The 15480-nt window shown below is 37.9% G+C and overlaps 1 protein-coding gene, 1 long non-coding RNA gene and 1 pseudogene across 3 annotated transcripts in view; 1 reads left to right on the plus strand and 2 right to left on the minus strand.

The window, feature by feature from the left end:
• Positions 1–15480, plus strand: part of LOC149616227 (uncharacterized) — a 236414-nt gene that overhangs the window by 206556 nt on the left and 14378 nt on the right. The gene's annotated exons all lie outside the window — the stretch shown is intronic.
• Positions 4870–5443, minus strand: LOC149616241 (cytochrome P450 3A19 pseudogene; annotated as a pseudogene).
• Positions 6270–12518, minus strand: LOC149616242 (cytochrome P450 3A6-like). Its single transcript, XM_089856175.1, has 8 exons — positions 12438–12518; positions 10510–10638; positions 9591–9825; positions 8889–9031; positions 8678–8816; positions 8276–8342; positions 7271–7379; positions 6270–6459 (listed from the first exon to the last, which is right to left on the minus strand). Exons 1-8 carry the CDS (start codon positions 12516–12518, stop codon positions 6367–6369), a joined length of 996 nt encoding a protein of 331 aa, XP_089712301.1. The 3' UTR covers positions 6270–6366.

The raw sequence follows: 15480 nt of genomic DNA on the forward strand, positions 1-15480 counted from the left end.
CGGAACATTTAGAGCAAGGTTACTAAACCGAATCACATACGCGATAAATAGTTCCCTCATAATTACTCTATTAGCGTTTAAATATTTGGCAAGACGCGCTTGTGGATTTATGTCCCACGTCAAGACGAGGTTTGTGGGATGATTGCTGGTGATTTAGTGCCAAACAACTATAGAATTCACCCCACGGTGCGATGCCCATTTGTAGTTTGATGAGCGGGAAAGCAAACTAAAAGGGTGAGCCTGGGAAGAATGACGTTACATAAATAATGCATTAAGAGGATACAGAGTGTCATCCTTCTTCTATTATCCCCTTCTGGTATTATAGGTACTCTGGGAGATAACCTTGATAGACCCCGCCCCTACATAACGAATTGTTGATCCCTTTAAGCCTTAGGTCGATCGCCTTTGGATGCCAAAATCCAACATCAAACCCAGTTGACCCTACTATTCTCATGTCACACACATTAAGGACAATTTGTGTGTATGTTAAGCATTCCAAGTTGAAGTTGGAATGCTTGTCTCATACCCAAATATTTTTCCATATTTCTTTCTCCACAATCTGAAGGCACCAGAAAATTTCTGTCAATTTGAAGCTGAATTAGGTGAGCCTTAAATTGTTAGAAGTTCTAGATCTTTTTAATTTTTACCAATGCATTGATTTCATTAAGATTCCCAAGTATTGGATGGGGCTTTGGTCCCGGTATTTCCATATCCTTGAAGGTCCTCAAAGTTTTTCTCTTTTTTCTAAAATTTTAAAAATAATTAAATTAGGTAGGTGAAAGTGGTAAAGTAGGGCGCTGAAAGCTATAGTTTTCTCTCATAGTTGACAAGACTAGCCTTTAAGAACTTTAGGAAAAAAATTGCTCTTACTTGAACCATGTTGTCATAAGAAAGACAAAAACTGCGGTAAGCATTGTAAGCCAAATTTGCATTGTTATATTTCTAGTATGATATAAGGTGTAACAGTAGTTGAAAAATGTACAATGAAATGTCTTTAAGTTTATTAGAACCATCCAGGGCCGGATTAAATGGGGGCCGAGGGAGCACTGGCCTCGGGTGCAAGGCTTATTGGGGCTCATTGAGTTAAACTATTCCCCCTTAGCAACATTTGCTGTTCCTTTATTTCCGACTTATGGGGGTGCACGTTATCTTTGCCCCGGGTGCAAAATTGCTTAACCCAGCCCTAAAACCATCTAAAGCACAGGATGGAAAGTGGTTTAAATTGTCATACTCTTGCTATAGATCTAGCTAGAAACGCTGTAACACATTATGGATGGTTGGTTAAACTTGGAAAAACTTTAGATGATAATCTAAACACTCTTGATTGACTGACAACGAATTGAAGGGGCCATATGAAGGTGACTAGGCACACATTAAGGACAATATGAAGGGTACTAACTACTAGGCTAGCTGGGACATAAGGGAGAAAGGGAGGCACAACTGGAAGGTGGGCTAGCAGGGTTGGCAAGAACCATCTACAGAGAAAAACCTAGAGTTAAAACCCTTTTTAATTTTAATTCAATTATATGGGTATACAGGGTGTTTTTGAAAGGTCCATCACAAATTAAGGAGCGTGATTATTGGACCAAACTGAGTGAAACGTATCAAAGAACATGGGGTCTACAACATTTAGTTTCGGAGATATGGCCCCCCAAACATTTGCCCCAAAAACGAAAAAATATCCCAAAATGTGGAGTAAGGGTTATTGCCATTACCCAACTTGTTTCGAAGTCATAGAGAATTTCAATAGCCTTGAATTTGAGAAACACTAATGTAACTTTAGATAGCAGAAGGGTATAAATGGGTAGAAGTACGCGTACGGCGGTAATGTTAAACTAATACCAAGTGTCATAGTGTTTTAACATTTCTCAGCACCCAGTAAAATGGTTGCGATTGAAGGTTGAGTTTGTTCATTACGTTAGTGTTTGATGTGTCACAGAGAAAACGCCATGATACGATCCCAATGTAAATGTATTTTTTATTAGTTCTTCATTCTTAATCTGTAACAAATAACTACTACAAGAATTGTTCAAAGTGTTCACCACCCGCGTTAAGGCAAACTTGAACACGCCTTACAAACGATTCCCTAACACGTTGCAAAATGCCTGGAGTATCGCGAATAGTTTGACAGGCATTAACGATTCGTCGACGAAGCTCTTCCACATCAGGTACTTCACTCTGATAAACTATGTCCTTCAAGTGGCCCCAAAGGTAGAAATCGCACGGGTTAAGGTCGGGTGATCGAGCAGGCCATTTCACGGGTCCACCTCGACCTATCCACCGAAAAGAGAACGTCGCGTTAAGGTGAGCTCGGACAGCGAGACTGAAATGTGGTGGTGCACCGTCATGCATGAACTACATTCTGCGCACCAAACCTAAGGGCACGTCGTCAAGTAATTCCGGTAAAACGTCTTGTAAGAATTGTAGGTACGCCTCACCGTTTAACCTGGGCTGTAGAAAATAAGATCCAATTAAATTGTCACCTACAATACCGCACCACACGTTTAAACTAAATTGTACTTGGTGAGATTTAACGAGCGTTGCGTGAGGGTTTCTTTGGGACCATTGATGCTTATTATGCAGGTTAATAATACCATCTTGCGAAAAATTAGCTTCGTCTGTGACTAACAGACTACGCGGGAAATCAATGGCGTTTATCAATGCGTCGTGGGTAGTCCGCGGAATTCAAACCTTGAACCTTTTGAAAATGGTAAGAATGAAACTGGTGACTTTTGAGGATTTTCCACACGAGCACGTGACCAACGCCTAATCGCTTACTCACCTGGCGGGTACTTGCTTCTGGTTCGTCCTCGAAAATAGTAAGGACTTCGTCTTCTACGGCCTCTGGGACTTCTTGCCCTCTAGGTTGAGGTCCACCATTTTACTGGGTGCTGAGAAATCTTAAAACACTATGACACTTGGCATTAGCTTTACATTACCGCCGTACGCGTACTTCTACCCATTTATACCCTTCTGCTATCTAAAGTTACAGTAGTGTTTCTCAAATTCAAGGCTATTGAAATTGTCTATGACTTCGAAACAAGTTGGGTAATGGCAATAACCCTTACTCCACATTTTGGGATATTTTCTCGTTTTTGGGGCAAATGTTTGGGGGGCCATATCTCCGAAACTAAATGTTGTAGACCCCATGTTCTTTGGTACTTTCCGCTCAGTTTGGTCTCATAAACACGCCCCTTAATTTGTGATGGACTTTTCAGAAACACCCTGTATAAGAGACTCAAGATTAGAAAATATACTGTGGAGTGAAGAATCATTCAAAAAACAGACCTAAAATCATAAAACATGATTTTCAAAAGCAAAACTAAACTAAAACTATGCCAACTGCTAATAGAAAACGTATGAGGGCCTTTATTCAAACTTTATTTGCTGGCGGTTTTTACCGGTTTTAGTCGTTGATTTAAACCGTTTAAAACCAACTAACTTTTTAATTTTTAGAAAAAAACCGGATTTTTGCCAGCCCTGACTAAGCCATCTTACGTATTAAAAAAATTTAGAAGTGTGTTTCTTCATCTGAAACATTTGAGCGACCAATTCGACCAATTCTAAATGCTTTGGCTATTTGCAAAGATATTATATACACTATTGATTCTAATAACTCCACGCTGTGAAGGAATGACTAACTTGGACTTACTCCGATATATTTAATAGAAGTTCGTTGTAAAGATTTCACTTAAGGGGTATTTTTGAATGGCTGACAATTATCGGTTACTTGCTAGTGAAGCGTACGTAACACTTATAAAACCCATATTCGGCATTTCCGCAAACGAGCATATCAATTTTTTTCTATTTTTGGGGGGGGGGGGATTACCAGGAAACGATCATTTCCGGTCTCACTTTCTAGCTGATGGAAACCGGTGTTATAAAAAATATACAGTAGAGGAAAAGACAGTTTTATTCAGTTCAGATTAAATGAATAGTAAAGTTTGGTGACACATTTTTTTCTGCCGAATGTGATTTCTACCCTATACTATGGGATCGAGGGGCCCGACATTTACACGAAATCCCGTACGCTTCTCGCAAAAATCGCGAAATCTTTCATACAAAATCACGAAATCTTTGAACAAATCACAAAATTACGAAATCAAAGCTTAAAATTTCCAAATCTTTGGCGAAATCGTGAAATCAAGAAGAAATCATGAAATCTTTGGTGAGATTGCGAAATCAACGAAGAAATCACGAAATCATTGGCAAAATCGCGAAATTAAAGAAGAAAATTTTTGGCGAAAAAAAAAGCCGAAATCCCGCAATCAAAGAAGAAATCATTGGCAAAATCGCGAAATCAAAGAAGAAATCACGAAATCATTGGCAAAATCGCGAAATCAAAGAAGAAAATTTTTGGCGAAATCCCGAAATCAAAGAAATCTTTCGTGAAATCAAGAAGGAAATCCCGAAATCTTTGGCGAAATCACGAAATCAAGAAGGAAATCCCGAAATCTTTGGTGAAATCGCGAAATCAAAAAGGAAATCCCGAAATCTTTGGCGAAATCGTGAAATCAAGGAAGAAATCCCGCAATTTTTGACGAAATCGCGAAATAACGAAATCAAAGAAGAAATCACGATATCTTTGGGAAATCTTTCTCGAAATCACGAAATCTTTGGCGAAATCACGAAATCTCGTACTCTTTTTTGGGAATGTCGGACCCCTCGTATGGGATTCTGTCCAATAGGATATAATTTCTGTTCATTGGGACACATTTTTTTCGGTCAAATGGGATTTCTATCCTATGGGATTCTGTCCAATGGTACACTAGAATTATTAACCTTTTAAAATATATGAAAAGAACATAAAATGAGTTTTTAACAAGTACAAATATCTCAACGTATTTTATTAGAGGCCAATATTTATATTTATAATTTCTCTGCTTTTACAAACACTCCATTCTTTGGACTAAGAACTGGAACTCTATACTCCGTTTCTATGTCGCCCTGTATAAATAAAATTTCATTCGTTAATAGTAAAATGAAAACAGAAAACTTGTTAATTAGCTGCCTTATTCTGGAACCGAACTACTTGAACGAAACTTACCATTTCGGTTTTTGAACAAGGCACTAGTCGATACTGATGTAACATCTTGGCCAATGCGAGTTTAGCTTCCATCAATGCAAATCTCATTCCGATGCAGTTACGAGGTCCAGCTCCAAACGGTTGATACGCCAAAGAGTCCAATTTGTGTCGGTTTTCGGGAGCAAATCTGAATTAGAAATTATTTTATGAATCGATATGTGTAGAGACTTCGAACGCTGTTTACTTGCATGTAATTTCTTACCGTTCGGGGATGAATTTCTCAGGTTCTGGCCAGTAATCGGAGCTACTGTGAAGTAAGTCGATAGGAACATCAATTGCAAGACCTTTCGGAAATCGCAGGTCATCGTATGTTGTTTCAATGTTTGTTCTTCTCGTGGTTCTGTAATGAGGATTCATATATATATATATATATATGAAAATGTTTATCTGAGTGCGTGATTAAAGACAAAATATTTGCTTTTGGTCCAATTGTGTAATTTTAATTAGTTCATTATTCCAGGTTATGAATTAGAGAGGACCATAATTCGCTACCCTTAAATAATACAAAACTTTCTCCCTCCCAATCTGGAAGGAAATGCTTGTTGGGGAAAATTGTCACCGTCCAAGGTTGTTGGCATCACCTGATATTTGGAGATTTTCACGGTGAACGCTGCATATCTGAAGGGACCAAAAAACGCCCACCTTCCACTGCACAAACTGAGTCTTCTCTAGCATATCATTGGGGGAAGTTGGGGCTCGTTTTCATAGGCGCGAGTTGCGTGAAAATTTCGAGCGAAAGCGGAAACGTTCGAAAAAAATACATTACCGCGCGTATTCCAGCTCGTGAAGCGTGAGCGTTTTCGAATTTTCTAGCTTCTATGAAAACGAGCCTTTATGGGGGCTGTGAATTTGGGAACCGTCAGGGTCGTTGGGTCTTTTGTGATTCTTTATAAACCTATAGATCTATTTCAATTCGGGGGGAAAGGAGAGATTTTGAGGCGGGGTTTCGCTAGTCCCCGCCTAGGCGCCATATCGTGCGGGAAATTTAGCATAGAGTTCTTCAGCTGCCCGCACGGAGGGAGGGTGAAAACCGGCTCCGTTTATTGGCAGGCCCAACTGTGACGTTTCCCCCCTTCAACTGATATAGCTCTATTGAAAATAGATTAGACGACCTTGGCCATTCCCGTGGTTTTTAAACCCCGTTTTCTAGTCTCTTAGACAGGAATATTATATGTTTGCACGATCTCTTCAACCCTTAACGTCTCATAAAAGCCGACCATTATTATACTTCTTTGGTGACCTTGTACGACGATAGTGCTTGATCGGGAAAATTGTAATACTTACGCTCCAACAGGAGGATATAAACGCAGAACTTCTGATATAAACATATCCATGTATTTTAGTTCGCTAATAAATGAGTACTCGATCTTTTCCTGTGATGAAAAATTTTCACTAATCTTGAAGGTATGTTCCCATTTTCCCCAATCCCATAACACCCAAAAGCAATATTTCGCCCAAAAGATTTTTTGTCCCATTTCGCCCAAGCCCAGAAGTTGAGATTTAGTTTTAGCCTATAGAAATAGAAAAGACCTAAAAAAATTAGCCTTGGGTTGGGTTAGGCTAGGTTAGGTTAGTAATATTTTGGAAATGGTTTAACAATACGCCTTTTCCAAAAACATTAATGTTTACAATTATCTTCTTCCGAATAAAAGAAGCTTTCTCGAATTATAAAATGCCTTTTCCAAAAAATAACTATTTACAATTATCTTCTTCTGAAATAAAATAACCTTTCTCGAATTATAATTTGCCTTTTCCAAAAAATAACTGTTTACAATTATATTCTTCCGAAATAAAATAACCTTTCTCTAATTATAATATGACTATTCCAAAAAATAACTGTTTACAATTATCTACTTCCGAAATAAAACCTTTCTCGAATTATTTTCCTATCCTGGTAAGAGAATTGTAAACTGATACAGCCTGAAGAATAACTATACAATATTTAAGTGTACTTTTTAAAAAAAAGTCATAAATACGCGCCGAGTTTATTAAAGCAGTGCAAGGCACGGATCGAGAGGATATTGTAAGGGAAATTAATAACCAATGTTTCTGTTTTGGGGGAAAAATATTTTGGGACAAATGAGTTTGGGAGAAAGGGGAATTGGGGAAACTGTTTTTGGGTGAAATGGGGGAGAATCATTTTGAACTCTAGAAAAATTTTGATAAGAAGTTTAAATAGTTTACATATTTTTCTTGAATGCTGAATATTTCTGTTCGAAGCTTCTCTTGAATTTCTGGGTTATTAACCAATACGTGAGAAGCAAATCCCAAAAGTGTTGACGTGGTCTCATAGCTGTAAATAGAAGTGTTTTTCCAGTTTATAAACCATTTCACTAGTTCAAGAATGTACGTTTTATCATTTGTGTTCGTGAAGAGTCTATTGTGATTTACGGTACCGAGATGCGCTCGTGCATTTTGCTTTCCCTGTTATAGCCCAGGGGGTATGTATGTCATAAAGTGTCCTGTTTAACGCAAAACGTTTCTTTGTAACTCGATCTGCATGCCCAGCTCTTTGTAAGTTTATAGTCAGTCAGTGACGTAAGTTTCTTTGCCTGATTCCCGATCGTTAAAGAATGTTTAAAAAATCTTCCTCTTTTCGTCACTCGTCAACTTTGGTTTGGTTAAAAACCGATATTTATTGTCTAGTTTTTTGAATCGGTTAAACCGGCCATTTAAAAAAAACGTTAACGGTAAACCGTTATTTTCTCTGTAGCGAATGGTAAACTTTGAAGCTAAAGTAACTGTAGACCGAGTAGCGTCAATTGGCAACAAATGACGTCAGTCCTACTTTGGGGAAAAGAAACAAGAAACGCTTATTGGCGATAGGTAGCGCTATCCCCATTTTGTTCATAGAGCCAGGTTTGGAACTGAGTTGGCGTCACAGCTAGTGCCACCTATCGCCAATAAACAGAACCATGACGCCTTTCCCATATTTTTTCCCAATCAATAGGACTTTTACGTCATTTTTGGCCTATTGACGCTACTTGGTCTATAAAACCTCTACTTGAAAGGAGGAGGAGCGTGGCTCGAAAGTAGGTTTGTTATCAATTTACTCTCACAATGTTAAACATATGTTCAGAGATTTTTTAATCTATTTACGTGAAAAATAAACCGGGTCAGTGTCGCCGTGAGCGGTTTTCACCCAAAATTGGAACTGATTGATTTCTAGTTCCTTTAATCGAGGCTTACCCAGCAAAAATAAAGAAAATTGTGTTTGATGTCACTTCATCTTCAGTCAAGGTAATTTTCTTCGTACCTGCATAAGAAACGTGTCAATATTATTTTATGTACAGGCTGTTTCTAAAACTGTGTCAGAACTTATGTTTGCGTTCTTTGGGCTATTTTAAGTTTTACCGTCTAGGCCACCGTTTTCAAGTTATGATAAGAAACTGAAAGACAATACTAATTAAATTTAATTGATCCATCATAAAACACTCCAATCTTAACTTTAAATCAGTGGCCCGGACGGCAAAATGTAATTGAACATTTTTGACTCCACATTGCTCAAGAGCCCCCTCCCCATAAACTTGGACATACCTTTCAATATACCCTCTATTTGCTACAAATACGCGACAAGCAATGGAATCTTACTCTTATTTAATGCTTGATCAACGGTCGTAGTAGTTTCGGTGAATTCGGAATCGGCCGTTAATGAATCAGATGTTATGTGCTTCATATCACTGTTCATTTCGGCATCTACAAGCAATTGTAATAAGTCTTCCCTGCGATTCTAAACAAATAGTTTATTTTACTAGTTACTCTGAAATGTCTTTCTTTAAATTATCCAACTACCAACACATACTTTTGGGTCCATTCTTCTGAAACGAGTTATTTTAACGCAATTTGAAATAACTTCCCGCGCGCAACTAATTCCAAAGTAGTTTTTGATGACGTCTTGCCATTTTAGTAAACGACCAATGATATGTTTAGCTTCGGGAAAGCAAACTGCATTCGTGATTAGTTATCAGCTCCACTCAACTTTATTAATAACTAGAATTGGTGCTGTCTTAGGTGCTATGCGGGACTTACGAGGTTACCGTCCTCTTTTCGGACATTTTTTCTGTTAAGGCTACGGAGCGCGACCCAGGTGAGCCACTAACAAAATACACATGCCAGGTTCTGGCAGAGCCCACAGAAATGCCTCTCGTAAGTCCCATTTACCACGCAATTAAGGTCTATTTGCTAGCAACAGTATACCATATAGCAAATAACGTTACTTGACCACTGTTTTTTGCTAGTCAAAATCCAAAATTTCTTGGCATGCAATCTTATATAAATTTTATTTGAAACGATTTCTTAGGTTAATCCAATTTTTTCTATTATCATTTACCATTACGTAAAATTTATCACTTTTATCGTTATTTACCAATTTATAGATTCATGTCATTATTTAAGAGGGCCAAGCAAAATATTCAAAAAACTGGTGTCCAATTGGACACACATGCTCCAGACTCTTAAATCAACTCTTGCTCATTGTAAAGTCAAAATGTAAACTACCACTTACAGCAAAGTAATGTCAATCCAGAAATCGACCCCATCAACAGATCTCTCGTTGACAGAATAAAGGGATCTTTTGAATTATTTTGAACATTGGTTTCCATTCCAAAAGCGGTTCTCGAAATAACATCAAGCGTTAACCGCTTGAACATATCGTAAATATCGAATGAAGCGTCTTTAACGCTATGATCTTCAATTTTACTCAGAAAGACTTTGAGGGCTATATTCATATGAGGAACCAACTGTGTGTATGTGTAATTAACGTTTCAATTTTAGCATATTAATATTTCTAATGATAGATTGTTTCAGAGCGATAACGTTATAGTCGCAGAAATGATGTGCGATACAAAACTATAGTCACAAAATCATCGCTCTAGCTAGGTGTGGTTAGATAATAACAACACTAGCTAGTATGTCCTGGCTTTGTCTGTGAATCCTGTACTGTTTCTGCAAGCGCGTACGCATAAAAACTTAAAGCAACAGGCGGCTCCATTATCACCCCTAGCATTCTGGCTAATCTTCTGGACAAGAATTTTACCTTGCCAAAGGCAGGAACAATTCAGACCTAATGCACTAGATCCCATTGGTTCCTGCCTTTGGCTTAACTAGCCTTTACCAAGCTTAGCCACAGTGTAGTAGAAAAGCCAACTTTAAGGGGCACCAATGGAGCCGCTCTTTCCTTTCATTTATCCCAACTGTAACTTGTACATTACCTTGACATATTTCTACGTCAAAACACACGAAGCTAACATGCCCTCCAAACCACCAACCACACATAGCTAATACGTAATTCTTAATTTGGGTGACTTGTTGAAATTCAGGACATGATAGTTTCCTATTGGGTAGTCTTTCACCTATGAAACAACCTTTCGTTTGGATACGCTGTACACTTGTGACATATAATGTTATGTTAAGTTAATCTTTACCTGTTTTAATTTACCGCTAGTAAACGTTGGTGTAGCTATGGCTCTTTGTTTTTTCCATCTTTCGCCCTGAATATCGAGTAAATGTTGGTTGAACCTCTCGTCATGTACATATCCACCTGGGATCAAGATCTAAAATTGAATTGGTGATTAATTCAAAGTGTCACCGTGCAAAACCTTTTCTGTAATGGATTATGATGAACAGATTATATAAATTGTCATTCCCACGAATTTTTGTGACTAAAGAAAGTTTCTTTCAATAATCTCAATCATTTCACTCTTTTGCGAAGAGCAACAAATTCCCCCTTGTTCGATTTACTACATTTCGGGGATTGATCATGAAATCGTTCAATTTCGAGGAAGAGTATCTTATTGTAACCTGTCATGAAGGATCAAAATGTCATGCAACATACTGGTCGGTTCATGAACTTATTGAAGTCTCGAATTTGAATTTGTTTTAATAACTTTGTATCCGATACAACCAAAACTGGTGTTCCACCCAAGAAAAATCTGCAATGAAAAACGTTTCACATATAAGAGTGCATTAAATTTAAATTGGGACTTCAAGAATGGTGAGGAATTGGAACAGTTGGTTGTTTTTACATCTACTGGCATAATACCAGACTAAATATACTAATGTATGAAAACTTCTAGCCACAACTATCGTTTCGTATTAGAAAAATTTCCAGTAGGGAAGGTTTGAACTTTTTAACCATGAAACCAAAGCCTTTAGGGTGCCTAAACCTAGTATGAAGCCCAGTTAACCATTTGGGGACAGCCTGATAATGAATAATACTCGCAACTTCCCAGCCAGTTGCTTCCTGTTCTTAGGAAATATGGACCATTCCATTGATTTTTTGCAGAGAAACTAACACACAGGTTGAAGGCCGCCATCTTGGGTTATTGCCTCGTGCCAAGAAGAAACACAAGATTAAACCCAAGTTCACTACACGCTGGAGGTTAGCACACTCGCATTGCCTCTAGCGGTGCTTTTTAGGGCGAGGGAAATAACCCCAAGAAGGTGGCCCAGCCCCTTTGATGTTTACTTCTTTTCTGGAATTAATCGAATGGTCTTAATTAAAAGGTCATGGAGTGAGCACCAATTACTATTAGGAATTTTAAAAGCAGTTATTGGAAGCATAACGTTTTTAGCTATGTTCCATAAGTTCGGTACTTCCTATACTTTGTAATGCTAGAGACTTAGGCCTACCGAGAACTAGTCCGAGAAAGACAAGCGAGAATTGACGACAGGCGGTTTTGAAGTCCATCTTCCTATTTAGTTTGTACTAAGCCTTTGACAGCGCCTCATCAGCTTACTATAATATATGACGTTTCACACACGTCACTTCATGACAAGCTCCAGGGATAGATTTAATTTTAGAAGTAGGAATGGAGAACAGAGTATCTGGGCGAGCGTCAAAGTCCAGGACCCCCTTCCACGGGACGGAGGGGTATGAATGAAGAGGCGGGTCATAGCGACAGAGGTAAAAAGCAACTACGTATTTTTCGCCGTCCCCGTCAGCAACGTCATCAAAACGTAGTTTAAGTGAGCCAAGAACATAATTTAGACTTTTCCTTACGTGTTGATGGGAGGGAATCTATGCTGGGCTATGAGTCGGACTGAAGTAAATACTAACCGTTCTCCATTCCTACTTCTAAAATTAAATCTATCCCTGCAAGCTCTCAGTAACCATTGACAAACTTATGGAACATATCTTATGAAAGTATGGAAGTATGAAAGATATAAGATCTGGCCAAGCTAATTATATTCTAGAGATGAATATTCCGCGTGTTTAAATTTTTGGTATCATACCCAAAGTTTTTTCCATATTTTTTCGCCCACTCTCTATAAGCGCCAGGCTGTGTCTGTGAATGGGGAACTCAGTTAGATGTGGTTAAATTATTAAATACTCTATCGTTTCAATGTTTACCATTTTGTTAATTTCATTAAGATTCCCTAGAATTAGGTGAGGTTCTGGTCCCGGTATGCCCATATCCTTGAAGGTCCGCATAGTTTTTCTCCTCTGCCTAAATTTTTTTAAGTTAAACATTTAAATTAATAATTAATAAGGAGTTTTTTGTTTTAATGGCGCAGCAGAAGAGCGGGAACTGCGATGAGGGATATAATTAATACTTTAATCAATTTTAAGGCTGCAAGAAGTTATTGGTCTCAATTTAGGTCTTCATTTGGGAGTCTACGACAATTGGATGAAAGACATTTGGGTTTGCCAGTTTCATTGACACCAAATTGTCGCTCACCCAATTTTAAATTCTCCCAATTTTCAATACTCCCAATTGTTGGACACCCAATTTTGAACCCTCCCAATTGTCGGACACCCAATTTTTGAACCCTCCTAATTGTCGGACACCCAATTTTCAACCCTCCCAATTGTCGGACACCCAATTTGCAACCCTCCCGGGAGAATTGTCGGACACCCAATTATCAACCCTCTCAATTGTCGGACACCCAATTTTCAACCCTCTCAATTGTCGGACACCCAATTTTCAACCCTCTCAATTGTCGGACACCCAATTTTCAACCCTTCCAATATTCGGACACCCAGATTTCAACCCTCCCAATTGTCGGACACCCAATTTTGAACCCTCTCAATTGTCGGACACCCAATTTTGAACCCTCTCAATTGTCGGACACCCAATTTTGAACCCTCTCAATTGTCGGACACCCAATTTTGAACCCTCTCAATTGTCGGACACCCAATTTTGAACCCTCTCAATTGTCGGACACCCAATTTTCAACCCTAACAATTGTCGGACACCCAATCGTCGTCACCCAAATGTCTTTCACCAAATTGTCGTGTTCCCCTCATTTGGATAGGGATTATTTGATAATGCAACTGTGCCCTCCACCCCTCCCCCCCCCCCATTTTTTCCCACGCCCATGGCCGTAACATTTACAATGCATTGCTGTGTATATGAAACATAATGAGTTTGGCATCACGCTATCATGCTTCATCATGCAGAGGTAATTCACGTGTACGAGCACAAAATTCACTCTGTGTTTGAAATTACAACTACTTGTCTGAACTCGCTTTTGCCTTACCGTGATAAAAACTAAACATAAAATTCTACTTTAGTTACCTATACTTCATTAAATAAGTTTTGACCTAAATTCAGTTTATCAAAAAACCTTTTAGATTATTACATTTTAATTGTATATCATATTTTATTATCTCACTGAGTTTGACACGAGGCGTGGGAAATTTTTGCTTTCACCTTCGTTGTTTAGTATTTGTTATTTAAAGGCGAAGTTAAATTTAACTATCACACAAATAAATCAAAATATAGATAGATTTCTGCAAACCAAATTCAACTCAAGCAAAAATATTTTTTGTCCAAATGTGATCGTAGTCTCTTAAGACATTTATGAAACTATCCAGTAAAATTTGGGAATTTTGAAAGCAAAATCAAGTAAACCAAGAACCAATTCAGGATACCATAAGAACGTGGAATGGTAACATTGTTCCCTGGTACCATGAAGTCATACTTCTTTCGAAAACCGTTACCGCCTACGTTATAGGTAACGCCTTAAAATCCGTTTTTAGCGCCATCGGTGGGTTATAAATCAATTAAAGTGGCTAGTATCACATTCAGCTTCTCTGGCCTTAAGCCTTGGCGTTATACGGCAAAGTTTGGGAAATCCGTTGTACTGACTTTGTCCCAGATAAATCAGGCTCTCTAATAGAAAAATCTAGATTCTTTATAACCACTCTTTTTATATATGTCAGTTCGTCATTAACGATTTTAACAGTTTTATTCCTGACACCGACACCAACACTCCTAGACCTAGGAGACTCCATTTTCCATATTCCCACTTTTCATAATATGAGGGAGGGGCGTATATTGGAAAAATATGCAAAATAGCTGGAGCGAGTAATGATTAATGAACCATGGGTTACCAATTTAAAAATCACTGTCTTTTAACAATGCAGAGCTGTTCTAATTAGCTGTCAGCTAATTGAGTTATAATCAGCAATTAAGCAAATATTTATGAACTAATTAATTAGCCAATTAGCAATTAGACATAGAAACTAATTAAATTCAGTTAGAAATTAGGTATTTATTAATCAAACTAATTATTAGAATTACTTCTCAATTAGCACTAAGGTAATTAAAATTCAATTACCATTTTCAATTAGTAAATGTTGCTAATTAATTAGAAATTCAATTATCTAACTAATTAATTAGCACAGCTCTGTAACAATGTTGGGAGAGTATTTTTTCCTTCTGTTTTTGGAGAAGAGTTTGGATTTTAAAAATAATTTTGTGTTGGGATTTGAAGTTTGTCAAGTATACGAGATTTCTTGATTATGTTTTGCTTCTCTTAAAAGAAAACTGGTTGATCAAAAGAGAAAACGTAGAGGCATTAACCAAGAAGCGATATCTAGTTTACTGGGGAGAAGGTGTAATACGCCACATTTCTAGCTTTATCTCCAGTCCGAACGTAGGTCCGGAGTTAATCCCCGCCTCTAAATTACAACCAGCATCTCATTGGTTCTTGAAAACTCACGTCAGCGAGACGCGAATGACGGAAATCACGTATTTTTCGATAGAGGAGAGGCGAAATAGACCGGCCTCCTTTTACGTTCCCCCCCCCCCTGTATTTTGAAAGGGGACTGGGACTATGGCGTGCAAATACTTAGGCATCTTATATCTTCTCCCTAGTCAACTAGATATCGCTTCTTGCGTTAACTTAAAGATGAAAATTGTAGTCTTAACAGTGAAAGATGTTGAAAATGAAATCTTACTCTAAATTTCACACAGTGCCTTGTAGAAATCTTAAAATTATAAAGTTTATTTCTTACTTCAACCATATCAAAAACAAGATAAATAGAACGGCCAGCATCGTTAGTACAATTTCCATTGTTTTAATCAACTTTTGGTATACTGTTAGAACCTTAATACAGTTAATATAAAATTGAAGGGAAATATTTAATACTCTTCTCTGCTATAACG

This window comes from Phalangium opilio, unplaced genomic scaffold (genome assembly GCF_054372755.1).
Source record: "Phalangium opilio isolate 3A_F unplaced genomic scaffold, DU_Popi_V2 ptg000217l_1, whole genome shotgun sequence".
NCBI classification, from domain to species: Eukaryota; Metazoa; Arthropoda; class Arachnida; order Opiliones; family Phalangiidae; genus Phalangium; species Phalangium opilio.